The sequence below is a fragment of the Mytilus californianus genome, unplaced genomic scaffold (genome assembly GCF_021869535.1).
Source record: "Mytilus californianus isolate M0D057914Y unplaced genomic scaffold, xbMytCali1.0.p SCAF_4, whole genome shotgun sequence".
NCBI lineage: Eukaryota > Metazoa > Mollusca > Bivalvia > Mytilida > Mytilidae > Mytilus > Mytilus californianus.
The window spans coordinates 13,769,311-13,797,255 of record NW_026262690.1 but is presented as its reverse complement, the minus strand read 5'-3'; the positions used below and the strand labels follow the sequence as shown (position 1 = coordinate 13,797,255).

The 27,945-nt window shown below is 32.6% G+C and overlaps 1 protein-coding gene across 2 annotated transcripts; it reads right to left on the bottom strand.

Moving 5' to 3' along the window:
* Positions 1-113: 113 nt before the first annotated feature.
* LOC127737501 (uncharacterized) lies at positions 114-27,020 on the bottom strand. Of its 2 annotated transcripts, XM_052248291.1 has the most exons (3): positions 26,931-27,020; positions 8,927-9,010; positions 114-2,646 (listed from the first exon to the last, which is right to left on the bottom strand). In XM_052248291.1, the coding sequence occupies exon 3, from the start codon at positions 2,643-2,645 to the stop codon at positions 1,641-1,643; it is 1,005 nt and encodes a 334-aa protein (XP_052104251.1). In that variant the 5' UTR covers position 2,646; positions 8,927-9,010; positions 26,931-27,020; the 3' UTR covers positions 114-1,640. The 2 variants fall into 2 exon arrangements, with proteins under 2 accessions (XP_052104251.1, XP_052104250.1); XM_052248290.1 differs by lacking the exons at positions 8,927-9,010; positions 26,931-27,020 and adding an exon at positions 8,647-8,724.
* Between the last annotated feature and the right edge of the window lie 925 nt (positions 27,021-27,945).

Below are 27,945 nucleotides of genomic sequence, written 5' to 3'. Positions count from 1 at the left end.
ATAGTGTCAAATCTTTCATATGGATTTTTTTGTAAAAAAAAAAGATGCAACATTTGCAGATATTTTTACTGGTCTTCCTTTATAAATATGTATTTCTTTAAACATAATTTAATTTAATTTAAAAGCAGTGTAAGGGAAGTAACCAAAACGTTGTATTTGGATTACCTCCCTTACACTGTTTTAAATTATCTTTATTGTTCATTAACCATTACTTTATACATAATTTAAAAGCAGTGTAAGGGAGATAATTTCAATGATGTATTTGATTTATCTCCCTTACACTGCTTTAAATTATGTTTTGTACTAAAGTATTTGTCCATTAACCAGGACAACCTTGTTTTTCCCCCTTTTTTGCCCCTAATTCCTAAACGGTTTGAGCCATAACCCCCCAAAGCAAATCCTAACCATCCCTTTGTGGTATGGAAACTTGTAGTATAATTTCAGAGAGATCCATACACCGTTCCACAGTTATTGTCTGGAAACTAGAAAATGCTTATTTTTGGCCCCTTTTTGGCCCCTAATTCCTTAACTGTTGGTACCATAACCCCCAAAATCAATCCCAACCTTCCTTTTGTGGTATTTAACCTTATGGTCAAATTTCAAAAAAATCCATTCACTTAAACTAAAGTTAGAGTGCGAAAACCAATGTGTCTTCGGACGACGACGACGCCAACGTCATACCAATATACGACCACAAATTTTTTTTGCGGTCGTATAAAAATGAAATGTAAAAATATGAATGTATGAGTATAAAAAAGATTTTAACAAATATACCCAACTCCAAAGCAAATTAAAAAAGGGTGAAGTCCATAAAACCTAACAAAATCCAACATTTGCCTATAAAAGGAGTGTTACTGTAATGAGTAAGTAATGAGTAAGTACATGTACCACACAATGTAAAAGTCATACATAAGGTGATTCAAAGGTGGAAAGCATACAAATACTGTAAATTCAGAAATTATTGCGTGCATTTATTATTGCGATTTTTGAAGAATGGACATAAATGCGAGATTAATTATTGCGAGTTCTGGAAAAGAGGCATACAGATATATGCATCATATATCAGAATGCGAGTTCTCATTATTGTGATACTCACCCACTCGCATTATTCGCAATAATAAAACCCTTGCAATAATTTCTGAATTTACAGTAAATATTTTTGATATGCCAAAAGCTAACATTTTAAATACTTTGACTTTAATCTCTGTTGGTAGGAAATCTACAATATGTGGAATGCTCTATGACAATTCTGTGAGGTTATTCGTTGGTTGGAAATCTAGAATACATGGAATGCTCTATGACAATTCTACAAAGGGATATATTTCAATTATCTCAAGTGCAATTCTTTGTGACTTTCATTTTCTTCAATGATGAGGCAATATGAGATGAACCATTCCTTTTTCACCTTTTGTACCCAACAGTTACAAATATTTAGTGGAATAACAACATTAAATATCTGTAGGCTTGATACATGTTTTTTGTATGGACTGATACTTAATATACTCAAGACTCACAGATTTGCTGTATAATATGACAATAACTGTTATAGAATACTTAGTTGTATGAAGAAAATTTAAAAATTAGTCAAAATATGAACAAGATGAAAAGTGAATTAACATTAACAATGGAATGTAAATGGACTAAATACTTTTTAATTTCCATGTTTCCCATGTAAATTTATATTGATAAGTAAGCTGATGGGTTCTACTCAACCATTCTTGTATTTGACAATATCTTCCGACAGGATCTGCAAGATTTTTCAACGTTGGATGAGTACCAAATTGAATATGTTTGAAGTGATACACAAGGTCTGTGGATAAAATTGTCTCCAACAAATCATATTCACAACCCTCACAGTTTATGGTAATCAGATCAACCTTGAAATTACCAACACCAAGTGCACTGAAAAAATCATTTGCATTTACAACCTTGAGAGAACAGGTTCCTTCTCCAGAACCGAAAAATGGTGAAGATGCATCCCCAACGTTTCCTTCCATTTTGATCATAAATTTTTCATTTCTTTTACCAAGACCAACATTATATGTGACGGCATTTGTGTAATTTTTAAATCGTTGTTGAAGTTTTCGATAAAGCAATTTCAAAGGTTCTAACATGATATAATGCTTTGGCGTGTACGTGTCCAAGTAATACTGAGCATCCTGGCCAACATTTCCTCCCACTTCAATCATAACATTGTCCCCAGGAATGAGATATTTGTGATGGGTACGTCGTATATACTGTTCGTCTCCATCCCAGAATCCACTTTGGCCATTCTTCCAATCACTTTTGAAATTTTTAATGCATGAATGTAGGCGAATCTTTTCGGCTGGAGTGAAGTCCAAATCGTTTCTTGTTGATGGTGTGTAAAATTTTTTGGCTTGAACTTTTCTAACTGAACTTTTATCTATAAAGTAGTTGTTTTGATAAACTAGAGGTAAAGGTTTAATATCTTCTAGTCCCGTTTTGTTTTGAGTATCAGGATCTTCAATACAGATGTATTCTATTTTCTTCTTTATGTCAATATATCTACAGTAGTGTGGACCACCAAATTGTAATATTACAATCAGTACAACCAAGATGAATATGGCTATCAAAATATGTCGCTTCTGTATGGTGGACTGCATTATTTTTCTCAAATATGTCATTCTGAAAATAAAATTTAACTAAACATAAATATAAGATATCAAAAACATCTGAAGCTACATTTAACACAGAGATAACTGATATTAATACTCCAAGTATGGTGCAATACAGTGTCACAATGTAATTCACAAATTCATCTCCTAAAATTCTTCCAGTAAATAATTCTATCTAGGTATATATTCTTTTGATTATAAATGACCTCTGGCTTTGACATTCAAGAGAACCATTTCATAGCAGACTGTTATTTTTGGCATTTTATGGCAAAAATAATCAATTATTAAAGAAGGTGGTGTAGAGAGATAATTTTCACTTATTAACAATCTCAAACAACAAGGTTTTATAATCATTAATCCACTCTGTTAATATGTCCAAATCATCACATACAGTTCCAAGTATTTATTGAAAGGAATTCATTGTACTTAAATAGCTTGCTGTTCGGTGTGAGCTAAGGCTCCGTGTTGAAGGCCATACTTTGACCTATAATTGTTTAATTTTTACACATTGTGACTTGGATGGAGAGTTGTCTCATTGGCACTCATACCACATCTTCTTATTTCTATTTACTAAGTTACTTGTTGTTTGCAGAATATAATAATAATCAACAACGCATGATCATAAGGTCTGATAATAATATCCATATTACTTGTACAATTTATATGGTTGTATGATATAGAAGTGGAACATGGTTGTATGATATAGAAGTGGAAGAAGGTTGTATGATATATTATAGACGTGGAAGATGGTTGTATGATATAGAAGTGGAAGAAGGTTGTATGATATAGAAGTGGAAGATGGTTGTATGATATAGAAGTGGAAGAAGGTTGTATGATATAGACGTGGAAGAAGGTTGTATGATATAGAAGTGGAAGAAGGTTGTATGATATATATATAGAAGTGGAAGAAGGTTGTATGATATAGACGTGGAAGAAGGTTGTATGATATAGACATGATATAGACGTGGAAGATGGTTGTATGATATAGAAGTGGAAGAAGGTTGTATGATATAGACGTGGAAGATGGTTGTATGATATAGAAGTGGAAGAAGGTTGTATGATATAGAAGTGGAAGAAGGTTGTATGATATAGAAGTGGAAGATGGTTGTATGATATAGAAGTGGAAGATGGTTGTATGATATAGAAGTGGAAGAAGGTTGTATGATATAGAAGTGGATGATGGTTGTATGATATAGAAGTGGAAGAAGGTTGTATGATATAGAAGTGGAAGAAGGTTGTATGATATAGACATGATATAGACGTGGAAGATGGTTGTATGATATAGAAGTGGAAGAAGGTTGTATGATATAGACATGATATAGACGTGGAAGATGGTTGTATGATATAGAAGTGGAAGAAGGTTGTATGATATAGACGTGGAAGATGGTTGTATGATATAGAAGTGGAAGAAGGTTGTATGATATAGAAGTGGATGATGGTTGTATGATATAGAAGTGGAAGAAGGTTGTATGATATAGAAGTGGAAGATGGTTGTATGATATAGACGTGGAAGATGGTTGTATGATATAGACGTGGAAGAAGGTTGTATGATATAGAAGTGGAAGAAGGTTGTATGATATAGAAGTGGAAGAAGGTTGTATGATATAGACGTGGAAGATGGTTGTATGATATAGAAGTGGAAGATGGTTGTATGATATAGAAGTGGAAGATGGTTGTATGATATAGAAGTGGAAGATGGTTGTATGATATAGAAGTGGAAGATGGTTGTATGATATAGAAGTGGAAGAAGGTTGTATGATATAGAAGTGGATGATGGTTGTATGATATAGAAGTGGAAGAAGGTTGTATGATATAGAAGTGGAAGAAGGTTGTATGATATAGACGTGGAAGATGGTTGTATGATATAGAAGTGGAAGATGGTTGTATGATATAGCAGTGGAAGATGGTTGTATGATATAGAAGTGGAAGATGGTTGTATGATATAGAAGTGGAAGATGGTTGTATGATATAGACGTGGAAGAAGGTTGTATGATATAGACGTGGAAGAAGGTTGTATGATATAGAAGTGGAAGAAGGTTGTATGATATAGACATGATATAAAAGTGGAAGATGGTTGTATGATATAGATGTGGAAGATGGTTGTATGATATAGAAGTGGAAGAAGGTTGTATGATATAGAAGTGGAAGATGGTTGTATGATATAGAAGTGGAAGAAGGTTGTATGATATAGACGTGGAAGATGGTTGTATGATATAGAAGTGGAAGAAGGTTGTATGATATATATATAGAAGTGGAAGAAGGTTGTATGATATAGACGTGGAAGAAGGTTGTATGATATAGACATGATATAGACGTGGAAGATGGTTGTATGATATAGAAGTGGAAGAAGGTTGTATGATATAGACGTGGAAGATGGTTGTATGATATAGAAGTGGAAGAAGGTTGTATGATATAGAAGTGGAAGAAGGTTGTATGATATAGAAGTGGAAGATGGTTGTGTGATATAGAAGTGGAAGATGGTTGTATGATATAGAAGTGGAAGAAGGTTGTATGATATAGAAGTGGACGATGGTTGTATGATATAGAAGTGGAAGAAGGTTGTATGATATAGAAGTGGAAGAAGGTTGTATGATATAGACATGATATAGACGTGGAAGATGGTTGTATGATATAGAAGTGGAAGAAGGTTGTATGATATAGACATGATATAGACGTGGAAGATGGTTGTATGATATAGAAGTGGAAGAAGGTTGTATGATATAGACGTGGAAGATGGTTGTATGATATAGAAGTGGAAGAAGGTTGTATGATATAGAAGTGGATGATGGTTGTATGATATAGAAGTGGAAGAAGGTTGTATGATATAGAAGTGGAAGAAGGTTGTATGATATAGACGTGGAAGATGGTTGTATGATATAGAAGTGGAAGATGGTTGTATGATATAGAAGTGGAAGATGGTTGTATGATATAGAAGTGGAAGATGGTTGTATGATATAGAAGTGGAACATGGTTGTATGATATAGACATGGAAGAAGGTTGTATGATATAGACATGATATAGAAGTGGAAGATGGTTGTATGATATAGAAGTGGAAGAAGGTTGTATGATATAGAAGTGGAAGATGGTTGTATGATATAGAAGTGGAAGAAGGTTGTATGATATAGACATGATATAGAAGTGGAAGATGGTTGTATGATATAGAAGTGGAAGAAGGTTGTATGATATAGAAGTGGAACATGGTTGTATGATATAGACATGGAAGAAGGTTGTATGATATAGACATGATATAGAAGTGGAAGATGGTTGTATGATATAGAAGTGGAAGAAGGTTGTATGATATAGAAGTGGAAGATGGTTGTATGATATAGAAGTGGAAAAAGGTTGTATGATATAGACGTGGAAGAAGGTTGTATGATATAGACGTGGAAGAAGGTTGTATGATATAGAAGTGGAAGATGGTTGTATGATATAGAAGTGGAAGATGGTTGTATGATATAGAAGTGGAAGATGGTTGTATGATATAGATGTGGAAGATGGTTGTATGATATAGAAGTGGAAGATGGTTGTATGATATAGACGTGGAAGAAGGTTGTATGATATAGACGTGGAAGAAGGTTGTATGATATAGAAGTGGAAGAAGGTTGTATGATATAGAAGTGGAAGAAGGTTGTATGATATAGAAGTGGAAGAAGGTTGTATGATATAGAAGTGGAACATGGTTGTATGATATAGACATGGAAGAAGGTTGTATGATATAGACATGATATAGAAGTGGAAGATGGTTGTATGATATAGAAGTGGAAGAAGGTTGTATGATATAGAAGTGGAAGATGGTTGTATGATATAGAAGTGGAAGAAGGTTGTATGATATAGACGTGGAAGATGGTTGTATGATATAGAAGTGGAAGAAGGTTGTATGATATAGAAGTGGAAAAAGGTTGTATGATATAGACGTGGAAGATGGTTGTATGATATAGAAGTGGAAGAAGGTTGTATGATATAGAAGTGGAAGATGGTTGTATGATATAGAAGTGGAAGAAGGTTGTATGATATAAACGTGGAAGAAGGTTGTATGATATAGAAGTGGAAGAAGGTTGTATGATATAAACGTGGAAGAAGGTTGTATGATATAGACATGGAAGAAGGTAGTATGATATAGAAGTGGAAGAAGGTTGTATGATATAGAAGTGGAAGATGGTTGTATGATATAGAAGTGGAAGAAGGTTGTATGATATAGACGTGGAAGATGGTTGTATGATATAGAAGTGGAAGAAGGTTGTATGATATAGAAGTGGAAGATGGTTGTATGATATAGAAGTGGAAGAAGGTTGTATGATATAAACGTGGAAGAAGGTTGTATGATATAGAAGTGGAAGAAGGTTGTATGATATAAACGTGGAAGAAGGTTGTATGATATAGACATGGAAGAAGGTAGTATGATATAGAAGTGGAAGAAGGTTGTATGATATAGAAGTGGAAGAAGGTTGTATGATATAGAAGTGGAAGATGGTTGTATGATATAGAAGTGGAAGAAGGTTGTATGATATAGAAGTGGAAGAAGTTTGTATGATATAGAAGTGGAAGATGATTGACTGACTGTTAGTGTTTAACACCATTTTTCACACTGTTGGCTATGATATGGCAGTCAGTTATTATTAGTGGAGAGAGTCAGAGAGAACCATTGACCTTCGACAGGAAAACTGGCAATCCTAGTCAATTAAGGTCAGAGTTAAACTCACCTGCTTCAAACTTGGATCGAAATCACTAGATAAAACTATTTATACCAATGGTCACAGTGGCTTCAAAACCCAAAAGAAGAAACACTACTAAAACAGTCTTTCTTCATTGAAAGGATATATAATTAAAGTAGCAACACTTTTTAAACATGTAACCTATGTAAAACTTTCAAAGTAAGTGAACCATAAACAAGCGTATATGGCTCATCATCTCCATGAAAATGACTCTGAGATATCTTAATGCTAATACAACTGCATAATAAATATGTTATTGTAAGTGGTTCCCTTTTTAATTCATGCTATTTCATACACAATTTTACAAAATTATGTAAATTTATCAGAACGATCACCATCACTGAACAACATTAATACTTGTGACAAAACATTAAACATGAAGTTCTACTAGAGGAATAGCACTAGTTCTCCACTTTAAAACTATTTTTAAATTAAATGCAAAAGGAACTACCACTGTGGTCAGTTATATTTTGTCTGGTACATGAAGAGTTTTGAGGATTATGTAGCAAGAGTATTTGAATCTGCAATAAAATATCCATTATATTATTATTTTTTGAAGAAATCCACAATCAAAGAATTATGTTCTCTATAATGTCTGCTTTTCTTAGATCTAAGTTTTCACAACAGCCACCAAATGTCAGTGTATGTAAGCAATATCAATCATTGTGATATTGATAACAATGCTTTACTGCTGACTGTTATTTTTGTCATTTTATGGCAAAAATAATCAATTATTAAAGAAGGTGGTGTAGAGATATAATTTTCACTTATTAACAATCTCAAACAACAAGGTTTTATAATCATTAATCCACTCTGTTCAGATGTCCAAATCATCACATACAATTCCAAGTATTTATTGAAAGGAATTCATTGTACTTAAAATTTTCAGTCTGTGTGACTTTAACATAAATTAGTAATGAAAAGAAATAGTTGAAGGAGAAATCCTTTATATAGACTAGGTTGTCAACATTATTCTCATATATTATTATGCAACAAATTGTGATATTAACGCATCCACTTGCAAACCATATAAAATTACTTATAGAGGCATGATCTAAATGTATATACAACACTTACCTAAAAAGCTACATGTATATATATATAAAGCTATTAAAAAATATTGAGTTTATTTAGCCAGAATTATATGGTTAATGTATATGCTACATGTACTTCCTTTAGCCAGTATTATATGGTTAGTATATGCTACATGTACTTCCTTTAGCCAGTATTATATGGTTAGTATATGCTACATGTACTTCCTTTAGCCAGTATTATATGGTTAGTATATATGTACTTACAGGATAGAAGTATTGATATACACCATTCTAATCTAACATTGGTATATCATCTAGACAATATAAGATTCATATACAATGTATGAGAATTCTAGCTACTAAAAAGTATCATTATATTGCTTATAGTTAATATAGCTGGTTTGATTTCCTTATAAAAGCTACTTACACGATAATATATAGGTATATGTGTACAACATAACAGTTAATCATCAAGACGCTTGTCTTGCACTGATACACAGTCAAAATACAAAATAGTTTTGTGAAAATGCATTAAATACCTTACCAGTTGTAACATCTATCTGTATCCCGCATTTAAATACTATTTATTCATACACTCATACAATAAGTACACATCAAAAGGCGTAACCTGCATAAAAGAAAGGAAATAATAAAAGTAATGAAAGTTGTGCACTGGAATTATATTAAACATGTTAAAAATTGTGATTTGTATACTGTTTGAAGTATTCTTATACATAGCTATTTATACACAGATTTATATTCTATTTTAAACTCGTCAGATTTTTAAGTGAAATGTACGTATGTAAGTTACCTGTCATTTGTAAATGAAATACTTTTCCTTACCAACAATCTAACTTTCCCAGTAACAGCTATCCTACAGCATAACATAAATATCATGTACAGAACTAAATCTATCTTATTTTATGTCATAAATTATTTAGACATGATTTAGTTTTACTCAGTAATTAACAGTTGAAATATATTTTATGTAAATCAATTGCTTTTGTGTGAAATAAAAATCATCACATGATTATGTACAATTATTTCATCAAAGTGTGAAAAATAAGTTTTGTATATCTATAAATGAGGGAGATGTACCTCCAAGGTCTATTACATGTATTATTGAACAATAGGTTGGAGTAGGAACAATACAACAGCTGGTGTAATTAGTGAAATCAATGTAAAAAGAGTCAAGGTCATTGATATTGAACAAAGACTATGTTAATACTGTGATCTTAGTTATGTTGAAACAGAAAAACACTTTCTCATGATATGTTCATTATATTCGGACTTATGTTTTTAATCCATTCTATGAGAGTGCCTAATGTTTACCCATCATTGAAGACTTACATGAGGACGATAATATCATTCAAATCATGAATTGTGAAAATATTCAGCAATATGTTTGTAAGAGTTTGAACAAACTTGTTTCACAACATACGCTTATCATTATTGAGTGATAATAATAACTTTTATATTGAAGTAAGTTCTTTTTTAAATCAAAAGTTATTTTCCCCCTCTGATGCAATCAAGTTATATTTCATATCTACGATAATTTTTAATGCAGCAATCTTAAAATCTTTTTATAGTTTATTAATATATATATAGTCTGGATTTAAATAAAAAAAATTAATAAATGTTGTTAATTTTGTTTATATATTTTGTAACTATATACCTTTTTAAAAGTGTCTCATAAGTCAACTTTTATGACTGGTATATTTATTGTTTTTACCATGTCAGAACAATGTATATCAATAAATGCATGACACTATGATAATTAAAGTGCATGTGAGCACTGAAGAGTAAAGATTGCAGTTGGAAAATTAAACATTGCATGGTATTAAGCATTGCAAGACTATGAATTTATGATACTAGAACACCCTCGCGACATCCCATGACTTAATTAAAGTACCTATGCCTTATTTTCAGCCTGGATTTTTAGTATTGGTATTGTCATCTGATAAAGTCATGCTGATTGTAAGGTGCACAGTTTTCTCTGATTTCAAAAATCTTTCTATTTGAACCCGTCCTGGTTTTCTTACTACAATAAACTTGCTATAAACTAAATTTGATTTTTTAACTAATTACCCGGTAACCAAATTAAAGTGGTATTGAGGTGGAAGAAACCAGACTTTGTTAAATAGTGTCCTATAGTGTAATATTATTATAGATATAAAACAACAACTGGAAGAATTCCAGGTTCTCCTGGTAGAGGAGGGATTTACAGAAGGTAACAGGAAAACTACATGTGACATATACTATTGGTATCGGTATCAGATTCAACACGGAACTTGTTAATTATTGGTTATATTAATTATGTGGAAAACAAAAGGGCCTGGAACGGTGTAATTTTTAAACAACACCATTGTCCTTTATTAGTTATATAGAAAGTTGAATTCTTTGATTTGTCGTTTTAACATCATGCCGGCGAACATTATAATGAATGTTCACTCATTTTTGCAACTCACACCGTAACAGGTTTCATTTCTATTTTCAGATTGGTGAGAAATTAAAAGACATTTTGTATATATTTATTTGTTTCATAATAAAATAAAAAATGTTAATAAAATTATTAGACTTTTCTCATTGTTTTAATGACGCCAGATTCAAAAGTTGTTGTTTTTTTGTCAACAATGGCCATGTGTTTACAGCGTGGGTGTCCATTGAATATTTGTGACCTTGTTGTTTTGATTAATATTAGTTCGGTGTTGATTGCTTGTTAATTGTTTGAATTGGAATCAAGGATTTTAATTATTCTTATAAATAAATGATAAAGTTTGGAAAAATGGATAACTATCAAGCTAGCCACATAAGGGTTTTGATTGCATGAATGCAATTTTCACCCCAAAAATAAAATTATCATATTTGTTAAGCCTGTAAAAGGTTATTTGTAGTGGGTTATACATGTATTTGTCAGAAGTCATTGCATGCGTGGTATGTATGGGGAGGGTTGAGATCTCACAAAACATGTTTAACCCTGCCGCATTTTTGAGCATGTCCCAAGTCAGGAACCTTTAGCCTTTGTTAGTCTTGTGTGCCTTCACCTGTTTTCTGCTCTTTGGTCTGGTTGTTGTCTATTTGACATGTTCCCCATTTCCATTCTCTATTCTAATGTCTGAAGCCATTGCTAATTCTATGTTTGTCAGACAGGATTGCTTGTGTGGTATGTTTTTTTTATAATTATTTAAGGTATATCATGTGTTGGTCAGAAGCCATAGCTTGTGTTAGTCTGGAGCCATTGCTAGTTTTATGTTTGTCAGACATCGTTACTTGTGAGGTATGCCTTTTTAAGAATTATTTCTGGTATGTTGTGTGTTTGTTAAAACTCATAGCTTGTGTTATGTTTGTCCGAAGCCATTGCTAGTTTTATGTTTGTCAGACATGATTGCTTGTGAGGTATGTTTTTTTTAAAATCATTTCTGGTATGCGACTGTTTATCAGAAGCCATTGTTTGTGATATGTTTGGCAGAACCCATTGCTTGTGTTATGTTTGGTAGAAGTCATTGTTTGTTTTATGTTTGGCAGAAGTTTTTGTGTGTGTTACATGTATGTTTGGCAGAAGCCATTGCTTGTGTTATGTTTGGCAGAGAAGATTGCAAGTGTGATATTCTAAAGTATCAATATGAAGATAAACTGTTAATACCAAATATCATTGACTTAACATGAGCTGTTCATCTTAAACTGATCTAATCACAAACTAATACATGTAAACTAAGCAAAAAGTTCAAAGTCAATAGACCATGACTGAGGAGGCGGGGCAAAATATTCTCCATGGAAATGAGATGTGCTAATGCTTATACAACTTAATACCAATAAACATTGGCCTTCCACTAATGGTTCCCCTTGAACTGTCCTAATCACAAACTAATACAGGTAAACTTAGCAAAAGTTTCAAAGTCAATAGACCATGATTGAGGAGGCGGAACCAAATAATCTCCATGGAAATGAGATATGCCAATGCTTATACAACTGCATACCAAATATCATTGACCTACCACTAGCGGTTCCCCATAAACTGACCTAATCACAAACTAATACATGTAAGCTAAGCAAAAGTTTCAAAGTCAATAGACCATGACTGAGGGGGCAGGGCCAAATAATCTCCATGGAAATGAGATATGCCAATGCTAATACAACTGCATACCAAATATCATTGACCTACCACTAGTGGTTCACCATAAACTAGACCTAATTTCAAACTAATACATTGTTGACGCAGCCAACACCGGAAACAGCATACCTATGTCTCGCTTTTTGACTCTGTCAAGGCGAGACAAGAACCGGATGATTAGAAGTCTCTCAAATAAAGAAATTTTTGGAAGCATCCCAAGCAACTTTTTGATAGTATGATAGTATCCCCGGTCCAAGTCAGAGTCTGTTAATCAGTGGCTGTTGTTGGTTGCTATCTATCATTTTGTTATTGGTTTAGTACTTTGTACCTAAATCAGGCCGTTGGTTTTCTCATTTGAATTGTTTACAATTTTTCATGTCAGGGCTTTTTATAGCTTACCAACGGTATAATATTTACTTATTGTTGAAGGATACGTATCACTGACATACCAATCGTGGTTCCCCTTCAACTGACTTCACCACAAAGTATAACAGGTAAACAATGCAATAGTTTCAAAGTCACAGACAATGAATGAGGGGACAAGGCAAAAAATCTCCATGGAAATAAGATGTTAATCTACTAAAATAACTGTATACCATGCATGTATACAAAATATTATTGACTTTCGTGAATTCCCCTCAGAAACCTTATTACAAACTTAAACAAATTGTTGATGCTGCCAGAAACAGTTTTCCTAAGTCTCTCATACGCAATTTGGTGTAGGAAACAAAAACAAGCACAAGAAAGCACTTAACTCTAAAATAACAGTAAAATAGATAAAAAAAAATTCAAATATATCATATTAGTAACTAGAATGTAAACTAGAGGCTCTAAAGAGCCTGTGTCGCTCACCTTGGTCTATGTGCATATCAAACAAAGGACACAGATGGATTCATGACAAGATTGTGTTTCGGTGATGGTGATGTGTTTGTAGATCTTACTTTACTGAACATTCTTGCTCCTTAATATTATCTCTATCTATAATGAACTTGGCCCAGTAGTTACAGTGGAAAATATTATGTAAAAATTTACAAAAATTTACAAAATTTATGAAAATTGTAAAAAATTTACTATAAAGGGCAATAACTCCTTAAGGGGACAATTGACAATTTTGATCATGTTGACTTATTTGTAGATCTTACTTTGCTGTACATTATTGCCGTTTACAGTTTATCTCTATCTATAATAATATTCAAGATAATAACCAAAAGCTGCCAAATTTTCTTAAAATTACCAATTCAGGGGCAGCAACCCAACAACGTGTTGCCTGATTGGTCTGAAAATTTCAGGGCAGATAGATGTTGACCTAATGAACAATTTTATCCCGTCATATTTGCTCTAAATGCTTTGGTTTCAGAGATATGAGCCAAAAACTGCATTTTACCCTATGTACTATTTTTTAGCCATGTCGGCCATCTTGGTTAGCAGGCCGGGTCACCGGACACATTTTTTAAACTAGATACCCCAATGATGATTGTGGCCAAGTTTGGTTAAATTTGGACAAGTAGTTTCAGAGGAGAAGATTTTTGTAAAAGATTACAAAAATTTACGAAAAATGGTTAAAAATTGACTATAAAGGGCAATAACTCCTTAAGGGGTCAACTGACCATTTTGGTCAAGTTGACTTATTTGTAGATCTTACTTTGCTGAACATTATTGCTGTTTACAGTTTATCTCTATCTATAATAATATTCAAGATAATAACCAAAAACTGCAAAATTTTCTTAAAATTACCAAATCAGGGGCAGCAACCCAACAACGGCTTGTCCGATTCATCTGAAAATTTCAGGGCAGATAGATCTTGACCTGATAAACAATTTTACCCCATGTCAGATTTGCTCTAAATGCTTTGGTTTCAGATATATAAGCCAAAATCTACATTTTACCCCTATGTTCTATTTTTAGCCATGGCGGCCATCTTGGTTGGTTGGCCGGGTCACTGGACATATTTTTTAAACTAGATACCCCAATGATGATTGTGGCCAAGTTTGGTTAAATTTGGCCAAGTAGTTTCAGAGGAGAAGATTTTTGTAAAAGATTACAAAAATTTACGAAAAATGGTTAAAAATTGACTATAAAGGGCAATAACTCCTTAAGGGGTCAAATAACCATTTTGGTCAAGTTGACTTATTTGTAGATCTTACTTTGCTGAACATTATTGCTGTTTACAGTTTATCTCTATCTATAATAATATTCAAGATAATAACCAAAAACTGCAAAATTTTCTTAAAATTACCAAATCAGGGGCAGCAACCCAACAACGGCTTGTCCGATTCATCTGAAAATTTCAGGGCAGATAGATCTTGACCTGATAAACAATTTTACCCCATGTCAGATTTGCTCTAAATGCTTTGGTTTCAGATATATAAGCCAAAATCTACATTTTACCCCTATGTTCTATTTTTAGCCATGGCGGCCATCTTGGTTGGTTGGCCGGGTCACTGGACATATTTTTTAAACTAGATACCCCAATGATGATTGTGGCCAAGTTTGGTTAAATTTGGCCAAGTAGTTTCAGAGGAGAAGATTTTTGTAAAAGATTACAAAAATTTACGAAAAATGGTTAAAAATTGACTATAAAGGGCAATAACTCCTTAAGGGGTCAAATAACCATTTTGGTCAAGTTGACTTATTTGTAGATCTTACTTTGCTGAACATTATTGCTGTTTACAGTTTATCTCTATCTATAATAATATTCAAGATAATAACCAAAAACTGCAAAATTTTCTTAAAATTACCAAATCAGGGGCAGCAACCCAACAACGGCTTGTCCGATTCATCTGAAAATTTCAGGGCAGATAGATCTTGACCTGATAAACAATTTTACCCCATGTCAGATTTGCTCTAAATGCTTTGGTTTCAGATATATAAGCCAAAATCTACATTTTACCCCTATGTTCTATTTTTAGCCATGGCGGCCATCTTGGTTGGTTGGCCGGGTCACTGGACATATTTTTTAAACTAGATACCCCAATGATGATTGTGGCCAAGTTTGGTTAAATTTGGCCAAGTAGTTTCAGAGGAGAAGATTTTTGTAAAAGATTACAAAAATTTACGAAAAATGGTTAAAAATTGACTATAAAGGGCAATAACTCCTTAAGGGGTCAAATAACCATTTTGGTCAAGACAACTTATTTGTAGATCTTACTTTGCTGAACATTATTGCTGTTTACAGTTTATCTCTATCTATAATAATATTCAAGATAATAACCAATAAAATGCTCCGCAGGGCGCAGCTTGATACGACCGCAGAGGTCGAACCCTGAACAGTTGGGGCAAGTATGGACACAACATTCAAGCTTGATACAGCTCTGAATTTGGATTGTGATTAAATATTTGACACAGCATAGGTTACTGACACAGAATAAATGTGGTCTAAGAACTTAAAAATTTTAAATTGGACATTCACCTATTATGGTCCAATATCCAAAATCTAAATACATGGTTAGATTCAGCATATCAAAGAACCCCAAGAATTCAATTTTTGATGAAATCAAACAAAGTTTAATTTAGGACCCTTTTGACCTCAATGTGGACAAAGTTGATAACGGGGCCCAAAAATCAAAAATCTAAATACATGGTTAGATTCAGCATATCAAAGAACCCCATATATTCAATTTTTGTTGAAATCAAACAAAGTTTAATTTTGGACCCCAATTTGGACCAACTTGAAAACTGGGCCCATAATTAAAAATCTAAATACATGTTTAGATTCAGCATATCAAAGAACCCTAAGAATTCAATTTTTGTTAAAATCAAACTAAGTTTAATTTTGGACCCTTTGGACCTTAATGTAGACCAATTTGAAAACGGAACCAAAAATTAAGAATCTAAATACACGGTTAGATTCGGCATATCAAAGAACCCCAATAATTCAATTTTTGATGAAATCAAATAAAGTTTAATTTTGGACCCTTTGGACCTCAATGTGGACTAATTTAAAAACGGGGCCCAAAATCCAAAAACTTAATACACGGTTAGATTCAGCACATTAAAGAACCCCAAGAATTCAAGAATAAAACCCCATTGAAATTGGTCAAGAAATAAGCAATTTATACGAAGTATCTTCTTTTGCACAATACTGTGCAATTGAATATTTCTTGCTATTGTGCAATACTGTACAATTGACAATTTCTTGCTATTGCGCAATATTGTGCTATTGGATATTTCTTGCTATTGCACAATACTGTGCAATTGAAGATTTCTTGCTATTGCGCAATACTGTGCAATGAAAGATTTCTTGCTATTGTGCAATACTGTGCAATTGAAAATTTCTTGCTATTGCACAATACTTATTATATAATAATTTACACATCCTGTTTGGTGTGTATCTCCTACCATATCATTATTATTTCCTTTTAAATATAAATCAGAAATAACCAACTTAAAATGGAAAATTTTAAAAGAAAAAAAAAAGGAAAAAAAGAAAAAAAAATCCCCCCCCAAAAATTTTTTGAAACCCCTTATGATTCATCACCCCCAAACTCAATCCCAGCCTTCCCTTTGTGGTATGGAACCTTGCAGTACAATTTCAGAGAGATCCATACACTTGAACACGTTATTGTCCTGAAACTAGAAAAATGCTTGTTTTTTCCCCCTTTTTGGCCCCTAATTCCTAAAATTTTGAGGCAATTACCCCCAAAATCAATCCCAGCCTTCCCTTTTTTGTATGGTACCTTGCAGTACAATTTCAGAGAGATCCATACACTTGAACACAAGTAATTGTCTGGAAACTAGAAAAAATGCTATTTTTGGCCCCTTTTTGGCCCCTTTTTCCTAAACATTTTGGGCAATTACCCCCAAACTCAATTCCAGCTTTCCCTTTGTGATAAGGAACCTTGTAGTTCAATTTCAGAAAGATCCATACACTTACACACAAGTTATTATCATGAAACTAGAAAAATGCTTGTTTTTTGCCCCTTTTTTGGCCCCTAATTCCTAAAATTTTGAGGCAATTACCCCAAAAATCAATCCCAGCATTCCCTTTGTGATATGGAACCTTGTGGTACAATGTCAGAGAGATCCATACACTAACACACAAGATATGTATGGAAGTTACAAAAATGCTTATTTTTGGCCCCTTTTTGGCCCCCAATTCCTTAACCGTTGGTACCATAACCCGCAAAATCAATCCCAACCTTCCTTTTGTGGTAATGAACCTTATGGTAAAATTTCAGGGAGATCCATTCACTTAAACTAAAGTTAGAGTGCGAAAACCAATGTGTCTTCGGACGACGCCGGACGACGCCAGACGACGACGATGACGCCAACGTCATACCAATATACGACCAAAAATTTTTTAATTTTTGCGGTCGTATAAAAACTGCAAAATTTCCTTAAAATTACCAATTCAGGGGCAGCAACCCATCAACGGGTTGTCCGATTCATCTGAAAATTTCAGGGCAGATAGATCTTGACCTGATAAACAATTTTACCCCATGCCAGATTTGCTCTAAATGCTTTGGTTTCAGAGATATAAGCCAAAATCTACATTTTACCCCTATGTTCTATTTTTAGCCATGGCGGCCATCTTGGTTGGTTGACCGGATCACCGGACATATTTTTTAAACTAGATACCCCAATGATGATTGTGACCAAGTTTGGTTAAATTTGACCCAGTAGTTTCAGAGGAGAAGATTTTTGTAAAAGTTGACAGACGACGGACGCAAAGTGATGAGAAAAGCTCACTTGGCCCTTCGGGCCAGGTGAGCTAAAAATCTGGCTCAGCATGTTGGTCTAGTACAAAGCAGGATTAATATTCATATAACATTAACATGTTCTCGTCCTGAATATGCATATTAATTTGCCACTGGACATTAAGCAGACATCCATCTGACATCATCATCATATTAGTAACTGAAAGCAAACTCAGTGTTCTCCCCAGGCCGATATGACGCTGCGGTGCCGCAGCGCCTTCATAATATTTTTGTAGATCCCGCAGCGTCTTAATTGGCCGCTGTCCCTTGATACTTGATCCCGCAGCGTGTTAATTTTCACATTTGCATTATAAATGTTGGTTAAAATTGTCAAGTTACTGATCACCGCTGATGGGTCGGTCAGTGTTACGCAATAACTGATAATTAGTTTTACCTGAGCAACGCTTATCTCAGCCTTATCGGACTATGTTATCAGGTAATAGCGTAAATGATCATCAAGATAGATATTTTTTGAAGAAAATTAAAATTTTTAAAAACTTCAGTGCAGAAATTGAAGAAATAGATCGCAAATACATTGTATTTACGCATCGTGTGTGATCACTTGACCATTTATATAACGAATTTTTTCATTGGTCGAGAAGAAGAATCTATTTAAACACGACCAATGAACGTGTTGAATACACATGATAAATTTGAATACACATTGCTAAAGATATTTACGATGAAAACTATGAATGAAAGTATTAGTAGTTGAAAAAATTAAAATAAAGTTTGATTAAAGATAACGAGGAGTGATTTACTTTAATAGAAAGTGAAAAAATGTTGCTTGCAAGGTAAATTCGTCTGAAACTGTCATATTTTTAAAAATAAAATGATCATTGAACATCGATCGTGAATCCGTGTGTCGGGAAATATGTGACGATCAACACGGGTACAGAATCGCCGCAGCTTCTGTATAATGTCACTGGTAAATAATTTCAATGGTTTTAACTTTAACGAATTTGTAAAGTTTCGTTTATATCTATCTGCCAAAGATAGGATTAAACAATAATACGCACGGAAGCGTAATGTGAAACTACGACGGGAAACTGGTCAGCTGTTCATTTATAAAAAAAAATTGTTTTAAAAAGTTGTATACCAAATATCTTAACCATATTCGATTTTATTAATTCTGAATGAACATGTTCTCTGCAAATAACAAAGGGGTGAATTATAAGCAAAAGGTAGATGATGGAAGTAGAAGTTTTTTTTCACACCAATGACTTCTAATGAAAAGTGGAATACACCTCCGTCTACACTGTCAGTATAAGCAGATTGCATTGCTTCTCCTAATCCCAACCAAGCTCAAGTTTTAACAATTGATAAAAGCAAGCACCATGTTTCTGGTTTCAATGACAAGTGGCTGACTGAGTTTTCATGGCTTAGAAATGTTAAAGGGGGTATAAGCAAAAGTTATTGTGAGTGGGGGTTTAATTTTTAACCCTGAAGAGGATAAAGACAAAGTTGGGGAACAGACTGTCCAACAAAATACCACTATCTTGAAACAATATCCCTAGAAGGAGCAGAGAGTAGAGATGAATATTTATATTTTGACTTCTTGTAATTCATTAATACTCTGCATTATTAAACACATAACACAAAGCATTATAATTCATATTGCATGTCATGATTTATGACTTATTGCTTCAGATCACAAACGTTCACTCTAAAAAAGAGTTACGCGCCCTTGAATTTTGCGCCTTAAAAAAATCCTGGGGAGAACACTGAAACTCAATGTATTTTATATGTAGATATGAAATCTTGCAATACTACACTCTGATACTAGTTCCTGTAAAACTAAAACTTCAAAGCAGGAAAATAAAATAAAACAAACAATTCAAACTGTATAATTTTCCAACCTTACCAAAGAGACAATGATATACTGGAAAAGACATCCAACTCAAAAATTCAATTCACAATATTAATATTCTCCAATATTACAAAAATAGTAAATTGATGACAAATCAAATACATGTACAACAAAATTATATATACAAGATATATAATACAAATAATGTTGAAAGCCTCCTCAGGCATCTTTCTTACAAGCTTATCAATCGTAACATACATAGGATAAATTATAACAGATTGGGAAGAAAATCCTTGGATGAGACATACATGTACATGAAGCTCCTTAAATGAAGCACTATCCCTTCAACGAGAGAAAAATTTTAATTGTTTAAAAAATTATTCTTTTGAATTGTAAATTATCAATAAAAATCAGCACATATTCATGTAAGCACATATTCATGTAAATTGCTGAATTTATTTCCAAAAAAATAGAAAAAATTATACTGTGGATTCATATTTATTCCTGGGATACCAATTTTCATGGATTTCCTGGGCACAGGCCAGCTAGGTGAACTATGAATTTAAGTGTTTAACAAAATACAAATTTTCTATAGACTTGTATGTAGACTTTGGCAAAACCACAAAATCAAATATCCTTGAAAATGCAATTTTTCCTCCATACCAAGAAAAATTGGCACCCAATAAAAAGTAAATGAATCCACAGTAAAAAAATATGTACCTGTATCCTAAGGTACAGACACACTACATACACGTGTACCATGAAGTTTCCATATTTTTTGCAAACATATGGCCATATGCTTTCTTAAAATGAAATGTTACAATTATAAGAAAGGAAATACCAGAAATCAACCATTATTTATAGGACAGCTGTTCGCTTAAAAATCATGACAAAATTTCATCAATGAACATATTGCACAGAAGAGACACTAGTCATGCTAGTAGTGATAAAGATCAAAGCAAATTTTTGGTTATCTCCCTTTGGACAAAACTTAAGTTTTGTCTTGCCATGTATCTTAATGCAGACTATGCCATAAATAACTAACTTTAAGCCAATGGCTTCTGAAAATTAGTTTGAAAACTTGAATAAAATTGGTTGGACATGCAAAGTATTCTTTTGAAATTTGGCTTTTGAACTAAAATGGAGTTGGTGAAAATCTATTTGGTGCAGACTGCATTATGTATAGTATACTGTCTCCAGACGGATACCATGTACAAGGAATGAGCTGTCAAATTGACAGCAAACCAGTTTTTTTTTGTATTTTGAAAAGAGCTTTCAGGCTTTTATGACCTGCCACATTCTATGCCTATTTTGAGTATTTTCCAATCTATCAAATTGCAAGGACCAGAACTCCTGGTCATCAAAAATGAAAATCATTAATATCAAACTTGACCACCATATTGTCATCAGTAACAGCATATTAAATTCTTAATAGCATTGGCTCAATGGTTCATAAAAAATAGCACGGAAAGTGCAAATATCCAACCTATCAAGGACCATAACTCCTAGACGGCAAAAGTGAAAATCCTCAATATTGAACTTGACCTCCATTTTTTCATCAGTAACAACATACAATGTATTAAAATTTTAAAAAGCATTGGTCAAGTGGTTCATACAAAATTGCACAGAAACGACATAAAGTGCCATTTCCCAATAAATCAAAGACCATTTTGTAATCAGTAACAACAAATTATAATTTGAAAACCATTGTGAAAGAAGGGTTCATTGTTATTGAACCATAACAACATAAAGTGTCATTTTCTAATAAATCAAGGACCATAACTCCTGGACAGCAAAAGTAAAAATGATTAATCATCAATGTTGAGCATGACTTCCATATTTTCATCAGGAAATACACACTAAAAATTAAAAGCATTGGTCATGTAGTTCATAATTAATTGCATGGAAACGAAATAAAGGGCCATTTTCCAATAAATCAAGGACCATAACTCCAAGACAGCAAAAGTGAAAATCGTCAATGATTAGCATGACCTCCATTTTTTTCATCAGTAACAACATATATTGAAATATTAAAAGCATTGGTCATGTGGTTCATAAATAATTACCTGAAAAGGACATAAAGTGACATTTTACAATAGATCAAGGAACATAACTCTTGAATAGAAAAAGTGAAAATCTTCAATATCAAACTTGTCCTCCATTTTGTCATCAGTAACAGCAAATTATAATTTGAAAAACACAGGTAGAAGGGTTCTTAAGTTTTTGAACTGTAACGACATAAAGTTTCATTTTCCAATATATCAAGGACCATAACTCCTGAATGCTTATAATATAAATCTTTAATATCAAACTTAACCTTGCTTTTGTCATTAGTATCAACATATCAAAATTTGAAAAGTATTGGTTGAACAGTTCATAAGTTACTGCACGGAAACTGTTGGCAGCTGCCCACCTGAGGTACTTCACCACTTTATTTATTATTAACAGGATTTTTCCTTTGGCAAACCTGGTTAAAAAAAGTAATACACATCAAAAGTAAAATGTAGGTGCATGATTTAGGATTTATTTTGTATCTCATTAACTAGTTTCTTCCTAAATTATAGTATGGAGCAATATACTACAAATTTTCACAAAACAGCCGATAAATATTGTAGTGTAGTTGCAAATACTTTTGGATCTTGAAGATACATGAGCATAAATTCCACTAATAAAATAGAGAGATAAAAGACTGATTTTTTAAAAGCCTTAATTTGCATACATGCAACATTATTTTGGAAAAAAAACAAAAATGGGCAATTATCTTATTGCAAAGAGAAAGTTGGTATACCATGTTACATTCAGGTGCGTGTCAGTTGATTGTTTTGTCCTAAAACCGTACAACACAAAATATTTGATATACATTTGTATCTTTTCACTTCAAATTCAATATTTGTATTTCTCTAATTCTTCGTCAATTTATCCCTTTCTGCACCCATTGTATAAACAAAAATTTAATCAACGTGTGGTTCGTTTGATCTCAGTTCTTCATTGGTTAAAATCCGATTATGACATCAAATTTTCTTCCTTTCCTCTGAATTTCCTATTGTGACGGCATGAAAAAAGGCGACCATGCCTGATGACGTCACATAGAAAGAACACATCTTTTTGCAGATCATTCGAAAAGAAGGAATAAATTTGCCTGCGTATTGTTTGAAAATCATTAGAGAAACAGATTCCACTACCAAATCTCGTGTAATACGATATTTATCCACTCTCGACAGTTAAATTTTAAATATTTAAAACGCTCGGCGAGCCTCGCGTTTTAAATTTGAAAATTTAACTGTCTCGAGTGGATAAATATCGTATCACACTCGATGCAGTGGTAGAATCTATATATATATCATGGCTACATGTTGATACATTAATAACATTAAAAATTCACAGGTTCAAAATATGTAATATATACCGTATACTGTACATGTTAATTCAGAAATTAGTGCACACATTTATTATTGTGATTTCGACAAGACAGACCAAAATGTAAAAATAATTATTGTGATTACAGGAAAAACTGCATACATTTATACATGTGTATGTGTCAGATTTCAGAATGTGAGTTCTGATTACTGCAATACACACCCAGTCCCAATTTTCGGAATAATAAAAACCTGGCAATAGTTTCTGAATTTTAAGTATATGGGTCATTTGAAATACCTTTGTAATGAGTCATGACAACAGAGTATGTGTGTTTGGGTAACAAAAAGAAGCACAAATGTAAAAAATTTAAGTGTATTTGTTACTGGTATTTATTTTTTATTTTCCTACATTTATTTTAAAATTAAATTTAAGGCACAATAATTATTTTATTCATGAAAGTACTACAAAAGAAAAATAAACAGCTGATCCAGGAGCACATGATACATCCTTATTGTGCACATTGAAATTGTTGCAAGAATAAAATGGGATATCTAGCTAGAAGGAATTTAATCATAAGTAAATAATAGCTCTGTAGAAAAATATGTCTGAGGATACCCTTGGGCATATAAATATTGTGTCAAATATGAATGACAAACCAAAAATTTTCAAAATCAAAAGCAAATCTACATTAACCAATCCTTACAACAGTTTTAAGTTTGTAGTAATTTGATCCAAGCATACTAGAGCTTGTGCATGATATCTAAAAAATCAAAACGGATCTTCTTCCATCAATTCCCACAATAATGTAAAGTTTGGAGAAATCAATCCATGAATACTGGAGTTAATGTGCCAATGTTTAACTTTGAAGTTGTAATTTGGTCACTTTGAAAAAGAATAATGGTAATACAGAGTGCTATACAGTCCCAAGATGAGCACAAGCTTATGCATACATTCACTGTTATAAAAAATGCTAAATATAGATTCTACCACTGAATCAATATTTATCTTCTCGAGACAGAACTTTAAATTTTCAAATTTGAATATTTAAAGTTTAACTGTCAAGAGTGGATAAATATTGTGTTGCACGAGATTTTGTGGTGGAATCTTTTTCTCTAATGATTTCTAGACGACATACAGAAAATCTTAATCCTTCTTTTCGAACGATCTGCAAAAAGATGTGTTCTTTCTATGTGATGTCATCAGACATGGTTGCCTTTTTTCATGAGGTCACAATAGGAAATTCAGAGGAAATCAAGAAAATATAATGTCATAATCGAATTATATCCTCTGTTAGGCATTTGGAACTTGTTGAACTGCATGTGAAGATAAAAAAATTGAACAATGAAAAAAATATTTTCATTGTTCAATTATTTTATCTTCACATGCAGATCAACAAGTATCAGGTCTGTTCGCACCTCACATGTTCGCCCCTAGGTCTGTTCGCACCCAATTCTTATTCAAATTCACGTTGAATTATTAGATATTTTTGTATATGTATATACCAACAAAAATATATTTTCCTGAATAAAAATTTGGGAATTATTATATGAATGTTTTTTTTTTTTTTATCAATTTGATGATTAATGAATAAATGTTAATTATGTACAAATGTATGATTACTGCTAACTTGTATTTATACACAGCTAAATTTGGTATTATTGTTGTGTGTTTGAAAATCATGATTGTTGTTTTAACTTGCTTTGATGAAAATACTGCATGTATTTAGCTTGCTATGAGTAAAACATTGAAGATTTTAAAAGAAAAACACGAAAGATAATTGATTTTAACAGCTTGACCCCTTTGATTTCACTTTATTTTAAAACAATGAAAAAAAAATTTATCACAACACTAACCGAAACATAATTTAAGATTTATTCAGCACAAAAAAAAAAACAACGTGAGAATCTCACTTTATTTTGAAACAATGAAAACATATTAAATTTATAGCAACTAGAACACACCCACAAAATCGGGGGTATTAAGAGCTTGGTTGAAAGTATGTAAACTGTTGTAGGATGAATTTTTGTAAAAGATTTTATGTCTGGAGAATTTCAGAAAAGGTAACAAACTGAGTCATAGGCACTTGGAGACAGGACAATTATTTTAAGCCCTCTCCCTTTTTTCCAAAGTCAGTTATTTTTTTGCTCTCTGTTAAATTCCATGATTTTCGCGTTTCTGTATACTATGAACATACATATAATATAAATAAAGTGTATTTGCTATTAACTATCAATTCCAAGTTTCTTCTCCACGGCGATCACTGCTATATTATATAGAGAGTCTATATATTATAGGATTATAATCATAGTATACATGCAGAATAACGTGAAAATAATTGTCCTGTCCCCGAGTTATTATGAAAATTATGTTTAAAGAGGGGAGTAAAAGGGGGGGGTATCTACACGGAAGAACGCAAAATAAAATTGCCATTTTACGATGAGCGAACAATTAAAAATTTCTTGCACGTTGATCTTTTTATCAATTTCAAGAAACACGGTGAATAACGAACCTTTATCACGGCTGCACGTGATATAAAAAGTGGCAAAACACTTTGCACGAAAATAACCCTTTACCCCCTCTTTTAAAGTTTAAAATCGGAAGTCTTGGGTATGACTTTAAAGTCGATGACGGAAACAATATCCGGACGCCTTTTTCTTCGTTTTTCTCCCAAAATAACCCAAACTGAATAATCATAAGAATGGATGACAAATGCGACTATGCATGGTACCTATAAGACACAGAGGCATGATGATTAATTTATTGGGGAAGGAAGAGAAACGACACACAAAATGAGGTCTTCTCGTTTAATAGTATAGATACACTAACCAAAAGATGATTAAGATTTATTCAACACAAATAAACTAATGTTGTGAGAATTTCAATTTATTTAGAAACAATGAAATTTTTTTTTATAGCAATACACTAACCAAAACATGATTAAGATTTATTCAACACAAAAAAATGTTGTCAGAATCTCACTTTATTTTGAAACAATGAAAAAAAAATATTTACAGCAATACACTTACCAAAACTCAATTACAAAATTATTTAACACAAAACCAATAAAAAGGGTGCGAATGGACTTTGAGTGCGAATGTGTAGGTGCGAAAGGTGTGAAAGGGGTCGAACATGAATGGGCGAACGTAATTTTTGGCGAACAGACCCGGATTTGTCTCTGCACTCTCTGGTGAAGAGTTGTCTCATTGGCAATCATATAAAATCTTCTGTTATTTAAATATAATATAGGCAAAAAGCAAAGATAAAATACATAAATTATTGTTGAATTTCAATTTCAATTTCTCTCAATTACGTCCACAGAATTCCACTTCAGTTCATAAACCAATTATTTTTAAATGATTTTTTGGGATGGTGTCAGTACACAATCTAAAAAGCATTTACTGCTGATGCAATTAGAATTTAAAATCGTTTTGATAGTATATAAATTTTTAAATAAAGATTTTGAGTGACTTACTTCTAACAAACAGAAAAAAATGATAATGCACAAAGAAAATCAGATACACTCCAGTTTTAGCTATATTGTGCCACTGAAACATAAAAGGGAACTTTTACATACACAAAAATATATCGGGTCTCTTGGTTGGATCGCTTTCTGTCTTCTATCCTGTCTTCCTTCTCGCTTCACTGATCTTTGTTACAGCAGCAGATGTCGCTATATTCACCCTGGCTGATCCCGACCAAGTAGATGGGCATGGAATACAAATACATTTTGTACTAGATATCAGTTTTTAGATTTACGAAAAGTTTATTGAAATTTTCAAAAATTCGTTAATTTTTTTGCAAATAAGTTAAAAATATATTTTTATCCAAAAAGTGTTATGTGCAGTTTATGTCTGCAGTGGCAGCATTTTTCTTGTGCAAAACTAAAAAATGAACCAAAAGCAAGGCACTGCATGGTTTTGTAACACTTGTAAATCATTTTGAAGTTGTTGAGTTTTACCTTTAATTTCAAAACTTAAGGGATATTTTTATTATAATTTTTAATTAGAATATCTATTTTATATGCATGCTTTGCTTAAATAATATATTTTTTTGTATGTAAAGTAACTTTTAATTTCAAAACTTATGTGATATCTTTTTATTAGAATATCAATCCGGCAAAATAGCAAGCCTCTATATAAATTTCTTTTTACCGGCTCCGGCAAAATAGCGCTAAGGAGGCTATTTTGCCAGAGCCAGTAAAATAGCACCGTGGGCCTAAGAGGCGAATTAAAGAGATGTCCGGCCAAATAATAAGTGTTATTGGTTGTATTTTATTAAGAATGAACTGTTTGTTATTGGTTTAGGTGATGCATGGTATAGCCAAAACCTTATTTCAGACTTGCCTGGTGTATATTTTGCTGTCATAAATAGCCTAGTCAATTTAGCTCTAAAATCACTCAACCTTCAACTAATTGCAACACAAGGTTTTTTTAGTGCAAATTATAATATAGACTTGTACTAACAACATACTAAAACTATACATTAATATAATTTGCGGAAAAGGTTATTTTTGGGTGAAATATGTGGTTTTTAGAGAAAAAATGCTGAAAACTGGAAAAGAAGAAAAATTGTTATCTATGTTAACATTT

Coding starts and splice junctions, on each gene's coding strand:
- LOC127737501 (XM_052248290.1), bottom strand. CDS start 8,672: ATGGTGTATATCAATACTTCTATCCT. Junction 2,647..8,646: donor TATATCAATACTTCTATCCT/GTAAGTACATAT, acceptor TTTTATTTTCAG/AATGACATATTTGAGAAAAA.